Source organism: Bos mutus, chromosome 10, assembly GCF_027580195.1.
Source record: "Bos mutus isolate GX-2022 chromosome 10, NWIPB_WYAK_1.1, whole genome shotgun sequence".
Classification (NCBI taxonomy): domain Eukaryota; kingdom Metazoa; phylum Chordata; class Mammalia; order Artiodactyla; family Bovidae; genus Bos; species Bos mutus.
The window spans coordinates 9,893,286-9,912,205 of NC_091626.1; the positions used below are offsets into that span (position 1 = coordinate 9,893,286).

The 18,920-nt window shown below is 38.5% G+C and overlaps 1 protein-coding gene across 1 annotated transcript in view; it reads left to right on the top strand.

The window, feature by feature from the left end:
- JMY (junction mediating and regulatory protein, p53 cofactor) overlaps window positions 1-10,923 on the top strand; it is a 72,189-nt gene extending 61,266 nt beyond the window's left edge. The window contains 5 exon segments of the mRNA XM_070377263.1: window positions 1,116-1,211; window positions 2,364-2,442; window positions 2,445-2,960; window positions 3,979-4,289; window positions 10,390-10,923. Coding sequence (XP_070233364.1) covers window positions 1,116-1,211; window positions 2,364-2,442; window positions 2,445-2,960; window positions 3,979-4,286 — 999 coding nt within the window. The 3' untranslated portion in view covers window positions 4,287-4,289; window positions 10,390-10,923.
- Window positions 10,924-18,920: the final 7,997 nt, after the last annotated feature.

Genomic DNA, 18,920 nt, shown 5'->3' on the forward strand with positions numbered 1-18,920 from the left:
TTGTAAATGGAACTGAATACAGAGTAGGGGTGAGGAGTTGGAATAAGTTCTTATCTCACTGTGTCCCTGAGTCACTTTGGGCTTTCCTCTCTAAAGAAGAGAATCTGCATGGGATCTTTATTTCTTTTAATAAACTCAAGTCATATCTTTTCAAATTTTCCCATCTGGAAACCTTAAGCATTATATATGGCAATCTGGACTGCCTGACTTAACCTACCAATAAATGGCTTTTGCGAACTCTCCCAGTGAGAGCCCTCTAAAGGGAAAGGGTCTTCTTGACCTGCCATAAGAAGAGATGGAAGAATGTTCATCTTTACTCACCCTTGCCCCACCCTAATCATGAGTCCAGAGGCTGATTTCTATACAAAGGATCCAAGCCACCTAAGCAGGAGATAAAAGCAGTCTGTCGTGTGTGATAGTGCGCCCCTCTGGGGAAGTGGTTGGCTGTAGTAGCGCTCTTCAGTGCATTCCATCAGTGAGAGCCACATATCTGTCACTTACTTGACCTTCAGTAGTGAGGCTGTCAGAAACACTCCTTCTAGTCTTTAACCTCCTGCCAAGAATTCCACTTTCTTTCCTCTAGGAAGAGGAATTCATGTTTAACTTGACCAACATTGGGTGGATGATAGTGTATCCCCAGTTTGGGATTAGGGAATGGGAAGGGGAAAAAATGAATGAGATACTAAGACACAGATTTGTAGCAGGAGGAACAGGTTCAGTAATAGTAGACATTATCTGCAGAACACCAGGCTTAACCTATATATAACATCTAAATTACTAAGTGGTTATTTTTTATTTTTAAGGTCAACTATTTGAGTTAGCAGAACATAGCAGCTAAAGCTAGAACCGCAAATGTGAAATATTTTTCAGTTCAGAGAAAATATTATTTTACTTTGCAGAGTAAACATCTTTTAATTGGTATTACATGCAGAAAGTGAAACAGTTTCATTTCTATTAAAGCTAACAGTGTTTCATGCCACAAAACATTGCTTAACATAGCATTCTTTGGAGTAATACAGCATTTATATTGAGAGAACTCTCCTTTTTTTTCTATTAATGGTAAAATACAGTGGGACACATCATAATGGAATTACTATTAATTTTTTTTTAACCAGAAAAGAGATAAATTACATGATGAAGAAGAAAGAAAAAGTGCCTGGGTTAGCCAAGAAAGACAGAAAACACTGGATAGACTTCGAAATTTTAAACAGGTAGTAAAAGTGTGGTCAGTTTATTATTGTTCATTACTTTTTAAACAGCTACATATGTACTCCTATTGTAATGTCTCTTTTATGAGAAAAACTTGATTTTCCTTTTGTTATTTAGAAAACAGTTACAGTCATGGCAGTCTTGGTTACCATTTCAGTGGTATAAGAGGAATAGTCTGGATTCCTCTTGAGTTTAATAAAAGTTAGCTAGTAACTAACCATCCATTTCAAGCATCAACTTGTTATTAATTCTGTGCACATCAGCCTGTGGTAGTAATCTGACCAGTGGGAGAATTAGAAGATGGATCAGCATACATGAGAAATGCTTTAGAGCTCTGTTGCCAAGCTAACTGTGACTCCAGACACGGACACTACTGCAGCCAAGCATTTCCTAGGAATGTGCTTAAACTCAGTAGTTTTAGTTCTTAGCAGCTACTCAAGAGCCTTACTTCTCCTCTTTATTCTGAAGGATCTCCTTGCAGGAGAAGGAGGCTTTTGATCAAGTGAAAGAGTCAGGTGGGAATGGGGTCCTTAACAAAGGGATAAGCCTTGTATTAAGAAAATGTTGTTTACCAAATGCATTATGGCTATGTTTTACATAGTAAAAAGATTGGAGCTCTGTGTACCAGTACTCCTAACAAATTTTATCATTTTCTTTTTTTTTTAGTAGGCTGATTCTCTTGTCATTTTTTAAATTTTATTGAAGAATAATTGCTTTACAGAATTTTATCATAAAATGCATATATTGTTTTCAGAGCTTTAAAAAAAATACCACTTAACCATTTAAGAACATTAATGTTTTAATTTTTGTCTGAGCATTTGGAAAATACATGTAAGAAACTAAGAATAGTTTTTTAGCAATAAAATAGCATATATATGTTTGACATCATTTGTTTTGGATTTTACATTGCTAATATTTTTCCAATTAAAGTAGTACTTTTATTACTAAAGGTCTTTTTATAGGGATTTGATAAGCAAATAAGAGTTTAGTGATAATTTTTTGTAAGGTATTACATTTTGATGTTTGTTTTTCTGTATATTTTTCCCTGAAAAATCACAAAAGCTCTAAAATAACACCTTGCATTAGATGGAGAAAATAAACAGTCATTTGTTCATAAATTCTAATCTGACGAGTTATAACTTCTGATTTCTTAGAGATACCCAGGCCAGGTCATACTTAAATCGACCCGATTGCGACTGGCTCATGCAAGAAGAAGAAGTACAGCCAGCCCGTGTCCTGTGAAGACCAGTGTGACAGCCTGCCAGGAGTGCTACAGGTCGAAGAGAAAAGGGAGGGACTGGACGAAGGAAAGGCCAAGCTCGGGTCATCACAGGCAGCAGACGCCCAGAGCCTCACCCCACCTGAAGGTCATCCATCAGCACAACTTGAAGCCACCTCATCACTTCCCAGCGGCTTTACCGCTGACCTGCCTCCCCCTGTGTCTTGTCCACTGTTAAACACTGTTGACTGCAAAGCAGGCTCCGTCCCAGCGGGGCCGCTCCCACCTCCTCTGCCTCCCACGCCTCCCCCACCTCCCCCACCCCCCCCGCCCCCACCTCCGCCGCCTTTGCCTGTGGGTCAGGACAGCGCCCCCGAGACCCTGGAGAAAGGCCTGCCCCAGATGGAGGGGAGCGAGAAGAGGATCCCAAAGTCAGCCAGTGCCCCTTCAGCACATCTCTTCGACAGCAGCCAGCTCGTCAGTGCCAGGAAGAAGCTCAGAAAGACGGCTGAAGGCTTGCAGAGGAGGAGAGGTGAGTTAAAAACAGTTCATCTGTTGACTGAGGCATATAGTTAAAGACCATTTTTGTCCTCAGACATTACAAAGCTTTAAACATTATATTTTTGAACATTATTTGATAGCAAACAGGTTCTCAAGGTCTCACCTTGGCAGAATTCTTACCAAACCATGTGTGCAGATGGGTGCAGACACGAATAAATGTGGGCCTGCTTGAGCTCTTAGGCATGTTTTTAAAATTTTATCTTTTGACTTGATCTCTTTGGTAACATATTTTAGGTGGCTCCTTTTATGTTAGAATCTGATTTTAAATCTCAGAAATATAAGAAAATGGAAGCTGTCTGGTCAGAATAACATTGGAAGATTCATTTGGCTACATATTTATTGAGGACCCTGGCATGTTGTTGTATGAAGAAGCAAAGAAGAAAAGGGCATTTCAGATATGCTTCATAAAGCTGTTTTTCAAACAGTGAATAATTTTGGCCCTTAAGGAGCTTTAACTTTCATGGAGAGATTACTTTATCTGTGTATTAAATTTTAATCTAAGAGACCATCCTGTAGGATATTTCTTATCATAACCCAAGTAGAATATCATATGTGAAAGTTATTTAAAAAAAGAAAATAATCACCATAATGAGCCAGAATTTAAGTTTCTTTAATTAAATGTACAGTCCAGTCACTGTCTGAATTTAGATTGGATTTTTGTATTATGGAAACCCTTTAGGAGTCTCAACCATAATATTACTAAAGATCACCCCGCTCACAGCTCCCCGTCGGCTCTCTCCTCTCACACAGGAAACAATAGAAGTACTAGTAATGCTTGACATGGAATTTGAGTCTTGGAACTTTTTTTTAAACAAACTTACTTAGTGTCCCCTGTGTTCTGACAAAGTTCTGTCCATGCTCAGTGGTCCCTTCTGTTGATGTGCTTTCAGCTTCCTGGGCTGTCACAGTCCTAAAGGCTTAAAAGTTGTACAGTTGCCAGTCTTAAGCGCAGTCCTAACTAGCTGTTTGTTCTCTTCCATTTTCTAAAGTGAGCTCACCTATGGATGAGGTACTAGCTTCCTTGAAGCGTGGTAGTTTCCATCTGAAAAAGGTTGAACAGCGAACTCTGCCTCCTTTTCCTGATGAAGATGATAGTAATAACATCTTGGCACAAATAAGAAAGGGGGTAAAATTGAAGAAGGTACAGAAGGAAGTCTTGAGAGAATCCTTCACACTTCTGCCTGATACAGACCCTCTAACACGGAGCATCCATGAAGCTCTTAGAAGAATCAAAGAAGCATCCCCTGAATCAGAGGACGAAGAGGAGGCTTTGCCTTGCACAGACTGGGAAAACTAACAAGTAAATGGCCTTACTTTTCTTCAGTAGTGTTCAGTATACAGCTTTTATATTGGATGATGAGCTCTGTCAAATTTCATTGCATCTGAGGGTCATTTTTTACTATATAGGTCAGTTAGAGCCTGGATCATAAATTTGTAAACTTTAGGCTTTACTTCTGTAGTTTCCGGAAACATAACAAGAAAAAATGCTTTACAAAGATGTTGCTTTGTAAATGCTGTGTTTTTTTATATCCTGTTCATTAAAACATTTTTTCAGTATAAGCTATAATGCAAGTAAAAAGGATAGTCTTACTCTAGTAAAGTGATAGTTTTACTCTAGCTTCAAAAAAAAAAATAGGAAAAGCTTTTTCTGACTTAGATGTTTCAGTTGCAAACTGTTATGCATATTGAATCTTGATATTTTGTTGGTTTCCCACAAAGGAATCTAATTGCATTGTCTAATTATTTAACTTTCAAGCCTTTAAAGTTTATCATTTATGACATCATAATTACTGCATTATCTATATAAAATTGTATGAATATCTTATTGAGCTACCCCTGTGGCTGTTGGTATTCTCCCAAGGTGATAGAGTTTTCCCCAGTACATTTTAATAAGCTAATTTGTATAGTTATTTGGCACAAATTATGCTAAATATATAGAATTGGTAAAGATAACACAGGGGTTTCCCAGGCGGCACAGTGGCAAAGAATCTACCTGCAATGCAGGAAATGCAGGAGACATGGGTTCAATCCCCGGGTCGGAAAGATCCCCTGGAATAGGAAATGGCAACACGCTCCAGTATTTCTTGCCTGGAAAAATCCATGGACAGAGGATCGCAGAGTTGGACACGACTGAGTGACTGAGTACACACACACAAAGATAACACATGCTATAAATCAAATAGTATATTGAATTGGTATGACCAAAACTGAAATGCCTGTACAGATATGAAATATGCACGTATATTCTATTAATCATTATGTTCCCTTGATGGAATGTTTCTATAGTCTTCACTAAAAAGGGGGAAGTAGGTGAGGTAGAGGAATGAGAAACTTATCCGTAGCACAGTTATTTTACAAATCCCGGTGCCAAATCCTAAGAATTACCAAGAGAGTTTATTAAAAATGCAGATTCATGGCCTTCATTCCCAAACATCCTGTCAGAGTAGTACTGATACATACGTAGTCATGCATCTGGATTTTAAAGACTTACTCCAAAAAAAAAAAGAAACCCCAAAAAAACAGAAACTGTCATTAGTTCTTTAAAAAATATATTGATTAGATGTTGGAAGATACTATTTTGAATATGTCAGAATATTACTAAAAGCAGTTTTATCCTTTTGTGCTGTCAGAAAAATGTTCTGCTTCTTCACTCCCAACTCTGGCCCTCCCTACCAGCACCTGCCCCACTCAGCAGCTTGACAAAAGCATGAAGACTCGGACAAGTGGCCGTGTGTAATCTGAGTGTGTTCTAACCAGCATTTGACAGCAACACTGTCCTGCTGTGGCCATGAGTCTTGGGACTGGTGGCATCCTTTTTTCCCTGTTAGGTGTGGAGGCCTTAATTATTAGTCACGTACTGTTTTTGGATCCCCAAATGATTTTAAGCTCTTTGTGCTTGTATGCTGTGCTTTGTAAAGGAATGTGAACATGTCCACTCATTGTGTGAGTGTGTCTAGAGACTCATATGTGCCTGATTGGGAACCATCCCCACACTGGGTGATTACAAATTGTGTCCCACTTCACAATGCTTGCTACCCATTCCCTTGTCCCTTTTAGCATGTAGCCTCTCTCAATAAGCTGCTAAACCTGTCCAGAAACTACCGTGTTGGCGCACTGATGACATAATCCCACAGTTAGAACTTCACATAAGCACGCATTTCACATATTCAAGTGGCTTGTATGTTATTTACAGCTTTGGGCTGCTAATTACCTTATATCAGGTGTTAAGAATATGTCCATAATGAATTTGTTGTTCAGCTGCTAAGTCATGTCCAACTCTTTATGACTCTGTAGACTGCAGCACACCAGGCTCCTCTGTCCTCCACTATCTCCCAGAGTTTGCTCAGATTCAGATCCATTGAGATAGTGATGCTATCTGTTAGGCTGGTGCAAACATGATTGTGGTTTCAGACTGTAAATTTTAAATCATAACTAGGCTTAGACACATTATTAATCAGAATAGGAACCATTACAATCAATACATTTTTGGCAATGAGAAATACGTTTGTTTATTCCTAAAGTGTAAAAATCCTTGCTTTGGGATTCGATGAACTCTTGGAAAGCATTTTCTGCCTCCTGCTGGTTATGGGAGCCTTTTCCCCGAAAAAAGTTGTTGAGATGCTTGAAGAAGTGGTAGTAGGTCCGCGAGAGGTCAGGTGAACATGGCGGATGAGGCAAGGCTTTGTAGCCCAATCCGTTTAACTTCTGAAGTGTCGGTTGTGCGATGTGCAGCCAGGTGGCGTCGTGCAGAAGAATCGGGCCCTTTCTGTTGACCCTTGCTGGCTGCAGGTATTGCAGTCTTCAGTGTATCTCTTCGATTTGCTGAGCACACTTCTCAGATGTACTGGTTTCAGTGGGATTCAGAAAGCTGTGGTGGACCAGACAGGCAGCAGACCACCAAATACATTTTTTGGTGCAAGTTTGACTTCGCAAAGTGCTTTGGAGCGTCCTGTCAGTCTAACCACTGAGCTGGTTGTCACCAGTTGTCATATAAAATCCACTTTCCTTTACACTCTCAATCCAACTGAAAAGTGGTTCGTTGTTATTGTGTAGAATAAGAGAAGATAATACTTCAAAATGTTTTTTGGTTTTTTTTTGGTCAGCTCACGAGGCACCCACTTCTTGAGTTCTTTCACCTCTTCAATTTGCTTCAAATGCCAAATGACTATAAAATGGTTAATGTTGAGTTCTTCAGCAACTTCTCACGCAGTTGTAAGAGGATCAGCTTCGATCCTCTCTGTAAAACTTGTTGAAGCACCACTGCACTGTATGTTCGTTAGCAGTTCCTGGGCCAAAGGTGTTGATGTTGCGAGTTGTCTCCACTTCTTTATGACCCATTTTGAGCTTGAATAAGAAAATCAGTTGAATTTGCTTTTTGTCTAACATCATTTCCCTAGTTTAAAACAACAAGTAATGTCATTAGCAAAAAACATAAACCGAGAAATGTGCATTAAAATGATATATAACATAACCACATTTAAGAATGTATTCCAATACCAAATGGTAAACTTCAGCAGTGCAAAATTGCAATTACTTTTACACCAACCTAATAACCATCCTCATCCTTATCATCCCCTTGTCCTTCTGCCTTCAGTCCTTTCCCAGCATCAGGGTCTTTCCCAATGAGTCGGCTCTTTGCATCAGGTGGCCAAAGTATTGGTGCTTCAGCATCAGTCCTTCCAATGAATATTCAGGACTGATTTCCTTTAGGATTGACTGGTTTGATCTTGCAGTCCAAGGGACTCTCAAGAGTCTTCTCCAATACCACAATTTAAAAGCATCAGTTCTACAGTACTCGGGCTTCTTTATGGGCCAACTCTCACATCTGTATGACTATTGGAAAAACATAGCTTTGGCTATACAGACCTTTGTCGTCAGAGTGATGTCTCTTTTTTTTAATAGGCTGTCTAGCTTGTTGGCAATTTGAGCTCTGGTTTCTCTGCCTTTGTAAATCCAACTTGTACATCTGAAAGTTCTTGGTTCATGTACTCTTGCAGCCTGGCTTGAAGGATTTTGAGCATTACCTTGCTAGCATGTGAAATGAGCACAGTTGTACAATAGTTTGAACATTCTTTTGCACTGCTCTTCTTTTGGGATTGGAATGAAAACTGACCTTTTGCAGCCCTGTGGCCACTGCTGAGCTTTCTAAATTTGCTGACATATTGAGAATGCAGCACTTCATCTTTTAGGATGTTAAATAGCTCAGCTGGAATTCCATCTCCACTAGCTTTGTGCGTAGTAATGCTTCCTAAGGCCCACTTGACTTCACCTCCAGGATGTCTGGCTCTAGGTGAGTGACCACGCCATCGTGGTTATCCAGGTCATGAAGCCATTTTGTTGAATAGTTCTTCTGTGTATTCTTGCACTTCTTAATCTCAAGAGCTTCTGCTAGGTCCTTACGTTTCTGTCAATAGTAAATAATCCTTTGAAAGTTGCCTAGAATCTTCCTGTTTTGGTTGATTGTTCATGACTGATACATAGTATAATGTTGAGAGGAACACTGAAATACTGCCAGAAAATGCATGAGCTGGAACAGCTAAAGACTAAATGTATCCTGCGCCAGAAGCAAACTGTAGACTAGTTGTAATCCCTTCCAGTTGAGCAGCCATTGATAAAGGGCTATGTGTTACTGCCTGTGGGTGGTCTTAGTCATTTTTAAAGGCTCTGAATTTTTAGGTACTTTTCTACATATGGCTAAAAGGCTGTAATTTGTATTTCCTATTAATTGGTTTCTTTCCTGTAGATTTAAAATAATATAATTATGTACTTGTTTTTGAAGAACTAATTTCTTAAAACTTTATTAAGTAAAAACTTAAGGTCCTGGACATGCTTAGCTTCAGCCTCCTCTAAAAGCTCATCTTAGATCTATCTAGCCATAGGTAATAGTATCCTTGAAAGGAATTTCTAAACATAAGGAAATATATGTATTTGAATAGATTTTTTATTATTTGTTTTGTTTCCTGTAGGGCCCTTCTTAAACTTAGGAAATAACTATAGCAATGTTGTCCAATAGAAATATGTGAGTCAGATTTAAAAAGTTAAAGATGATGGGCAAAATTGATTTTAGTAATATTTTACATGATATATTCAGTATAAAATTCCACAGTGTAGTTTAGTTTTTTTTTTTTTTTTTTTGGTATGGCATCTTTAATAATAGCACCATCTCAGTTTGGTTGCCAAGTATTCATTGGTTAAATTAAATTGCCATACCAAAACAACCACATTTTGCTTAATGGAAAAATATTTTATACAAGATTTTCATTTAAACCAAATTAAAATCAGTTTCTCAGTCATACTAGACACATTTCAAGTGCTCAAAAGCAAAGTGTCAGCTTTTATTTGACAAACAGGTCATATATATATTTCTCATGTGTCGTGGATCAGTGCATGAGTTTCAAACACAACTATTTCAAATTTTTAAAAGTGCTGCTGCTGCTACTAAGTCGCTTCAGTCGTGTCTGACTCTGTGTGACCCCAGAGACAGCAGCCCACCAGGCTCCCCTGTCCCTGGGATTCTCCAGGCAAGAACACTGGAGTGGGTTGCCATTTCCTTCTCCAATGCATGAAAGTGAAAAGTGAAAGTGAAGTCGCTCAGTCGTGTCCAACTCCTAGCGACCCCATGGACTGCAGCCTACCAGGCTCCTCCGTCCATGGGATTTGCCAGGCAGGAGTACTGTAGTGGGTGCCATTGCCTTCTCCAAAAAGTCCTGCTAAAAGCATCCATTTAAAGACCAATACTAACGCTGTCTTCTAAATCTCATTATGAAAACTCTCTCTGATGTACTTAAAGATGGCTTTTGATAGTTCTTATTATACTGTCAGTTTATGAGGTAAAGATGTTAAATTTTGTTTTTCTTTTTTGTGTATAAGTTTGACATAAAATGTTAAGAGTAAAAGGAAGAAAAGTGAAAGTGAACCTAACATACAGTCTTTAAAAAATACTCTTTCCCCAGCTTTATTGAGAGTAACTGGCATACATCACTGCGTAAGTTAAAGGTACACAGCATAATGGTTTGATGTACGTATATTGTGAAATGATTACCACAGTTAGTTTAGCTAACCTCCATCTTAAAAGAAAAAGAAAAGTATTCTCCTTGTGATAAGAACCCTTTTAACAACTTGCCTATATATTACAGCAGTGTTAACTATAGTAATCTTGATGTGCAACCTTCTAACAGTGATTAAGATCTGTTATTTTGTTTCTCATTTTTATTTGATGTTTTCTATGCATCATCTGGTATAAATGGTCGTTTATAATGGCCAAATGGTATAAAAAGGCCATTTAAAAGAAAAAACCCATCATTGTTCATGCTGGATTTTGCAAAGATACAAGGGAACATAATACACAATGTCTTTCGTAGGCCATTGTTTTTTAATATACTGTATTACTCTGTACACAGGTAACTCAACGAAAAAACACCTACAGTTGAACATTGGCTCTTGAAAAATTGTAAACATTTGGTTCCACGATTGGATTCTATTAGATCCAAAATGCATTGGCTCAGTGGTGTGAAAAAGGAAGCACAACGGGCAAGTTACCACTTTTCCAGTCATTCCAGTAGATGGTGGTTAACATGAGTTTTAGATGTGCAATGTTCCTGACTGCAACGAAGAAACGGCCTTCTGAAGATTCCTGTTTTTAAGCACCTTCCCCACCTGTCCACCCGTTTACATCCCTGTAGTGGCCAGTAAAGCTCGGGGTCGCTGTGAGTTGGAAGAAACACTGGGTTGACGGATCTACTGTGAGCTGTGTTGAGACTGCTTTAAAATCTATTGTTCAGTGCACTGAATAGTCACCTGCCCAAGATACAGAGCTTGTTCTGTATCAGCTTAAATAGTGTGACCCTCTGAAAAAGAAGTTAATTGTGATAGCTATAGGGTAGGAATTGGAAGAATCAGATGGAAATGCACTGACAGTTCCCACATTATTCATCTCCAAGGGATTTTCATAAAGATGCTTAGCAACATCTGAAAAGATACACGACCATGGAGATACACCTATAACTGTGTTTACCACAACGTGATACATTTAACATGGCATATTTTTAGAAGCCCACACATGTAACAGTTTGTAAAGTTTCAAAGTAAAAATTTCCATGCTTTTAAATAGCTCTTCATAATTGTGAATTTATAATAGTTTGAATTTTATGTGCAGCTTTGTTTATGAGAAGCAATACTTTGTAATTTGATAATATTTCAAATTATTTTTAGCCTTTTCGTTTGAACTATTGCTTGATTACTGTAACTCAACATGACTTTCCTATTGAGAATCAAAAATTAGGATTCAATAGTAGAGATGCAGATCTTAAGTCCTGCTAACACAGACCATTAAAGTTTTTATTTTTATGTTCCACAGTGGGAGAAAAACATGCTCTACAAATGTGCAGAAAGTAGACAGGCAGAAAAGCCTCTTTGACTGGCATTTCACTCTTCACATGCTTTGAGTTGAATTTCCGGAGACAGCCTTCGTTATTGTCAATAAAATTTTAAACATGTGTATGTAGCTCTAGGTGCCGATTTTGCTGTAATGGAGTCCTGAAGAATGCATGGAGCCGACATGAATTCTCAGCAGGACTGCTGTGGGCTTGAATGAAGGTAGATATGTTGGATCCCAGTTTACAGTACTCTGTAAGTGTGATTCTGTATAAGACAGGTCTTCACTGGTACGTGAATGGCTAATGTACCAAAATGAACTTTGAGGCAGTTCTCTAGCCTAGACCCAGAAAGCAGTCCTGGAGTAAAAGTCCTCCAACGTATCTGTGTTGGTGATCCTGAAGAAAAATTACGCTCACACCTTTGTCACTTGAAAATGCTATTTCTTTTAAAATAATTATGGAGATAATTTTCTGTCAACAGGTTATATTAAAAAAAATCTGTTTAAATGTTGAAAATATATTTATTGATGAGACTATGAGCATTGTCACAATATATTGGCTTTATTCTAGCATCATTCTCACACCTTGTCTGAGAATATTAGAAATACAGACTTAATATAGTTAACTCAGTCTCCTGATTACAGTGGAGGTGGGTTATAGATTTTTGTAACAAACCTTCAGCAATGCATTGAAACATGCCTTTTAACCTAATGATTGATTTGATTGATATATTTGAAAAAAAATATTTTAGCACATTTGCAAATCTTAAATCATGTATCAATTTTATGCCTTTGAATGCTTGTTCATATCATGTTTGGGGGGGGGTTGTTTCATTTATTGACATTTAGAAAAATACAGAAGGATCTGGTGTCATATTAACAGCAGAAGCTCTGGAACTTTAATATGTCTAGAGGGAATTGCTACCCACTTAGTGTTACAGCTGGGGTTCCATCAAGAGGCAGTACTCCCTTTTAAAAGGGTCCTGTAACCTGTTTTCCCGAGCCATGTTGTAATAAATCTCTAGCAGATGATGCAGGGTGTTCAGATCCATGTGAATCCTTGAGGAATGAATCCATGGCTGTAAGCACAAGCCACCCTGGCACTCTGCGAAGGTTGTCCTCATACCTGAAGATAGGAGGTTAAAGCAGAATCTCACTAGCAGCCCCCAATGGCCATTCTCTGGTAACAACTTTCTCCAACACATCTACTTCCCCTCCTCCAGATTCAGGTTCCTCCTTCCACAAAATTCCATGTTACTGGAGGTCATCAACCTTCGGAGTTCTCACCAATAATAGAGTTTCAGATAACTGCAGTCCGTTTGTCCAGTTGAATCCTCATGTTAATTAAAAATCAGTTTCAGAGCCCCCCAAAATTTATATCAATGTAAGTATGGTTTCCTTTTTATCTTTGCCCCTAAAAAAATGAACATCTCTGCCCTTAGTATTAAATTTGTATATATTTAGGTAGGACGGTGCTTATATATGATCATGTTTCCAGTTCCAAATTTGCCCATACCACTAATGTGGTTTATTTGACAGTTATATTGCTGTTAATATATCATTTCCATATCAAAAATCCCCAGACAGCTGCTTGCTTGTACTGAATCAATGTATAAGTTAACTTACCAATCTAGTCTCAACTCAGTATACTTAAAATAGGGAAACAAGTAGGTGGTGACTTAGTTGTTTGGAGGTTAATGTTACTGCTCACTTGACTGTCAATTTTAAATATTTCTTTTACTAATACAACTAAAATTATGTACATATAATCAACGAGGCCTGTATAGAAAAGGTATTCCTAATGATTTAAAACCCTAAGGGTACTGTAGTGTAGCAGCAGTATGTGGAAGAAATATTTGGCTAAAGAATTTTAAAAGATGAGAATTGCTCACTTAATGTATATTTTACAGGCTTACTGAGTCTGTGAGCAGCATAGAAACAATCATTCTTTAGTTCTTCACTGCAGAACTGAGACATTTCTATAAACGCACAGCTGTAACTGTTGATCAGGAGTAAGTATGGAGGAGTATTTCCACAGTGAAAAATACAGGGGCTTCTCTTACTATATGGACACACAGAAAATTTATTACTCTGTATAATGAGGGAGGGAAAAGAAGCCTTGTTTCTACAAAGCTGAAATATGTAGCAGTATTTGTTAACTCAAGGCATGACCTCTCTCTGTCATAAAATGTGTTAGATTTGAAAAGCATACTTTGGCCATAGCAGACACTAAGAATTAAAACTCTTCTATCAGTGGAACAAAAATGAATGGGCAGCACTTTCTCTGTTTGAAATGGGACCAGTATACAGTTAATACATTCAAATTTATACATTTCCTAAGACTGTTTTTAAATTGCATTCATTGTGTATATAAGAAAAGCCTTTTCTTTCACTAAATACAAGGTTTTCTTTTTAAACCTTTATAATTTTTTTTTAAACCTCTATGACATCAACCTGTAAAGTGCTCATTGGTTACAGGCCTTATCAGGGAGTTGAAATTTATATACATAATACCAAATTATTTGTAAAAAGTCTTTTTGAACAGCTATAAAATGTTTAAAAACTGTGGCAGATGCAGTTATCACACATCCACTTGATAGTGAAAGCAGAAACCCAACAAGTTTTACCTAATTCTTGCACTGAATTTAAATAATATAAAGTTAAGTTAAATGTGCATTTTAAACAATTTATTTCTCATTTATTGGTTAGCATAGAACAATGCTTAGTGTTAGAGAGTTGATCACAAGATTGGTTTTAGAAGGAAGACGGTAAGAAAGCAGAAGCACCTTACTGGGGAGCATGTTGCATTCATTTAGTGCTACTGAACAATTCAGTAGTGATTTCTGAACTTTGCTGCAAAGTGCTCTTTATTTAAAGCACATAGAAAGAGTCTCTGCTTAATTGCTTTGTAAAGTGAAGCAATGGTATTTTTTATCCTATAAATATAGTCTAATTTAAAAGTTTTTCCTACAAAATGAGTTTATATTGCTGCCTAAACTATCATCTATGTAAACAAAGGATTTTTAAAAAGGCGAGAGAGGGAGTCTGGATTGTGAGAGTGTGTGTGTGTGTGTTTAATGTTTGTTCATTGAATTATTTCAGAGATATGTTCATTCTAAACATTTCTGTTTTACCCACAGTAAATGTACAGCTTGATAGTGGAGGGATTTAATTGACTGAATTCCAAATCCATAAGTGTCCAAACACACGAAGCGCACCACTGTGAGGTGCGTGTGCATAAAGCGCTTCTGGGGCTGACGCACTAAACATGTTACCAACGCTATACTGACTCTTGAAGCAGCTTGTTGTGAGAGTAAGGAGGAAGTTTGGGGTTTTCTGGTCAGGTGTGACTAAGAGAGGCTCCAATTGGTGAGTTCAGGAAAGTCTCTGGAAAGTGATTTGAGATGTATAGAAAAGGTATGGGTGTTGGTTAAAGAGTTCAATTTTAAGAAGGGAAGTTTTGTTTTTTAAACTTGCATGTTCTATGGTTAACTATCAGCAAGTTATTCTAGCTTTTCCCAATACTAATAATATTGGTTTTAGGAATTCTCCATAATCACAAGATGACGTTATCCCTTCATTTGTGACCAAAGAAGGGTAGACAGTACAACCCATGCAGGTGACTTGCTACTTCCTCAACTTGGACAGGATCCCCACTGCGCCATTGAATTTCTTACTGTACTGTATGTCTTGCCAAGTGTGAAACCATAATATATAATTTATGAAGAACTGAAGGCTACCAATCCTTTTGCATGAATAAAAAGCCCATTTGGGCTCATGAAACTGACATGTCTTTTAGCCATTCCGGTTAAATGAAAATTTTAGTGGCAAACCAGTTCACCACTTACTAGCTTTGTGCAATATTACAACGGCAGAGGCAGAACACTAGCACTTTGTGCTTGGCTTTCAGGATGGCTTTAACACCATTACACTAAAGTGGACACTGTACAAAACGTATTGTAAATGGCAGCTCTTGCAGATTTACAGTACTTAAGTATGCTCAGTTAACATTCTAAAGTATTAAAAGTACAGAGGAAAAAAACTAAGCATTTAGAGCAATACTACGAGATCTTTGATAATGTTCTGACTGTTGCCTTTTGCTCTTTAGTGCAACTTTCTGCATTGTAATGACTGTATTGCTTTGTATTTCATGTTTTTTACACTCATGACTTCAGAGTTAAGTACTTGTACACCAAGTATTGCAATCACCTTTCTCTTCTTGTACATGCAATGTAACAACATACAGTTTTGGTGCTTAACAATATTCTTTTTTTCTTTAATAAAAGATATTTATTGAGTTAAGCTCATTTTGTTTGTTTAAAATTACAGTGGTGGTATATAATGTCACTTCCTTTCTAGTAAGAAGGAGCAAGCTATACATTTGTTTTTACATGATGAGCAGGGTTCAGACTCTCCACCTCTGTATCTCTGCCTCTTCCTGACCACTATTTGTAAGAAAATACAGTTTAGGAATGTTTTTAGCAGTCAGTTTGTGATCATCTAAGTTGGGGATGAAATTAAAAGACGCTTACTCCTTGGAAGGAAAGTTAATGACCAACCTAGATAGCATATTGAAAAGCAGAGACGTTACTTTGCCAACAAAGGTCCGTCTAGTCAAGGCTATGGTTTTTCCAGTGGTCATGTATGGATGTGAGAGTTGGACTGTGAAGAAAGCTGAGTGCCGAAGAATTGATGCTCTTGAACTGTGGTGTTGGAGAAGACTCTTGAGAGTCCCTTGGACTGCAAGGAGATCCAACCAGTCCATTCTGAAGGAGATCAGCCCTGGGTGTTCTTTGGAAGGAATGATGCTAAAGCTGAAACTCCAGTACTTTGGCCACCTCATGTGAAGAGTTGACTCAATGGAAAAGACTCTGATGCTGGGAGGGATTAGGGGCAGGAGGAGAAGGGGATGACAGAGGATGAGATGGCTGGATGGCATCACTGACTTGATGGACGTGAGTTTGAGTGAACTCTGGGAGTTGATGATGGACAAGGATGCCTGGTGTGCTGCAATTCATGGGGTCGCACAGAGTTGGACACGACTGAACTGAAGTTGGGGAAGATTGTTGTCTTCACATTTAGTAACAGGACTCTGAACTAGAGCCTAGTAGGTTCCCTGAGCTGATGCTGCCTTGCTGCAGCCATGACACAAGAGGCACGAGTCTAAATGGTCCTTCATTAATGGACTTGGGTCTCAGATTCCACCCAGGGCCTGAGTAAGGGCTCCAGTCCCTCTCTCTACCCCACATAGCCCAAGTCAGTTTCATCTCCTTGGATAATTGACTTTTTGTAGATGGCTGTTTTTGTTTATTTTTAATCAGGGCTTGTCTCTGCTTGAGAAGATCCACATTCTTGTATTACATCCTTTTTTCCTTCCCTTCTCCCTTCCCCAAGCCCTCATTTATAAAATGATGGGCCAAGTAGGAAATGGCACTTTTTCCGGTCTCTAGGGTTAAGGGAGCCATTTCTCCCAAGGAAGGACCTCACTCCTTTGTATTCCCTCCATAAATGTGTACGAAATAGAGGGCTTTGATTACTAGATGGTTTTTCTATGAGAGTTTAGAGAATGCAGTTAATAGAAGTGCTTTAGCCAAAATGATAGAATATCACATTCAGCCTCAAATGAATGGACTTAATTCAAGTCTCAACACAGTATATGGCAGTCCATCCTTGTGAAAATCATGCTGTGGCTGGTTTGGAATGGGCTTACTGGGTGACCTACCTGGACAGCTGGAAACCTCTCCTGGAAATCTAGGCCCTATAGAATTCCTTAGTTCTTTGTAATGCTGTCATTCATCCTGACCTTGCTGAGTTCTATAAACTGGTTGAAACTTCATTAATTCTTTGCTGCAGGAAGCTGTGTGGAAGAGGTTTAAAATTCTTTGATGCAAAACCACCGACATTCCATCACATTCTGACAGTTACTGAAGATTTAATCATGTTTCCCAAACACTCTATCCTTCTGCCAAGTGGATACTCTTTTCACAGACACCCACAACTTGGCTGCTCACCAGGAACTTAGTTCTTCCTCACTGCTGACATCTCGTGATCTTAACTAATAATCTTGGTTGTTCACAAGAGTTCACCAGTTTTACACTCTCATTCTCCAAACTCCGCTATTTGTCAACTTCTTAACCTCTGACAGACGGCTGACCCCCCTCATTCTTCTACAGTTCAGACAGGTCTGTCTCTAGTCATGGTCACTTCCTCCTTTCCCTCATTCCTGCCTCTTCCACCTGCTCTTGCTGTTGCTATGGATAACTACTTCATCATCATGTACTCAGGCCAGGAAGCATCTCCACCCTGTCATTCCAATGGCCAGGACTTGCCTACTGCCTCCATGCTGGTTAAGGAAATCCTTTACCAATGCTGCAAGGTTTTCTGTAGGTCTCCTAAGCCTACCCCTAGTATCTACATTTTTATGCTCAGCTCATGCCTTTCCACCTGCACACATGTCTGAAATGTTCTTTTGGAAAGCAAAGATGCAAAAGGAATCTAATCTACAGAATCTAATCTTCACAAGTCATTTGAGGCATAACAAAGGGATTTAGGTATTGTCTGGGTGACAGCTACTAAGTGTCAGGGAGCTTTCCTTTAACCCCACTCCCTCAGTTATTCCCTACAGCATCTTCAACTTCCTCTCCACCCTAACCCTGTTAGGTGCCAGTGTGCTCAGGATTCAGTTCAGACTGAGAAGAGTACTTCATTTTAGGTTAAAACCAGGTCTGAGTCTCCCTGTGTCAAGATGCGCTAGAGAAACTCTTGATCACTAAAAAATTTCAAGGATAAAAACAGTATCAAAGACATTAAGATGTGACTTCAAATAAAGTCAGTCCAGAAAAAAACCATTAAGTTCAAACCTCTTGAGAGGCAACTTATTTTAAGACATAAATGAGTTATAGAGCAGATTCCTTTGAAGTGCTTTGAGTACAACACAGGGCTAATATGCTGTGTGGATTTAGGAACTTCATTACCTGGAATGTAGTTCCCACGAGGAGCATCCTGGGGACACACACATGGTCATATATAAAACTCCTAGACCACTGTATGTCTCAGTTCCCATGAGGTCTCCAAGTTGTAGACGCTTTGGTCTACAGCAACTCAGACTCAGCCTCAGCAACTTACCTGTCTTAACGTGCTGTTACAGCTAGAAAATTCCCAGTGACTGCAGCCAGTTTGAGTGGTTTCAATCCTGAGTAAATGTCTTAGTCTACTTATATGGTCATCTGGAGCCCTTTTATATTGAAATAATATTTCAGAGTTCTTTTATCAAGTCATTGCAAGTCTATAATACTGGTTTTTGAGGAAAAGCCTTAAGCAATTAAACCTACTGTCCAATTTCTGTCAGAATAGTTTATTATCAAGAACAATTAAAAAGTTATTTATCCCCAAGGGCACTGAACTTCTTCCACCAACGGATGTTTTGTGTAATTGAAGATGATAAATTTGCAAACTACAAAGAAATATTGTTTGTAACCATTTTCCAATGGAGAGAAAATGAAGTCTAGCAGGAATCAATCATACAGTTATTCCTAAAACTTCTTATGAAAGATTTAG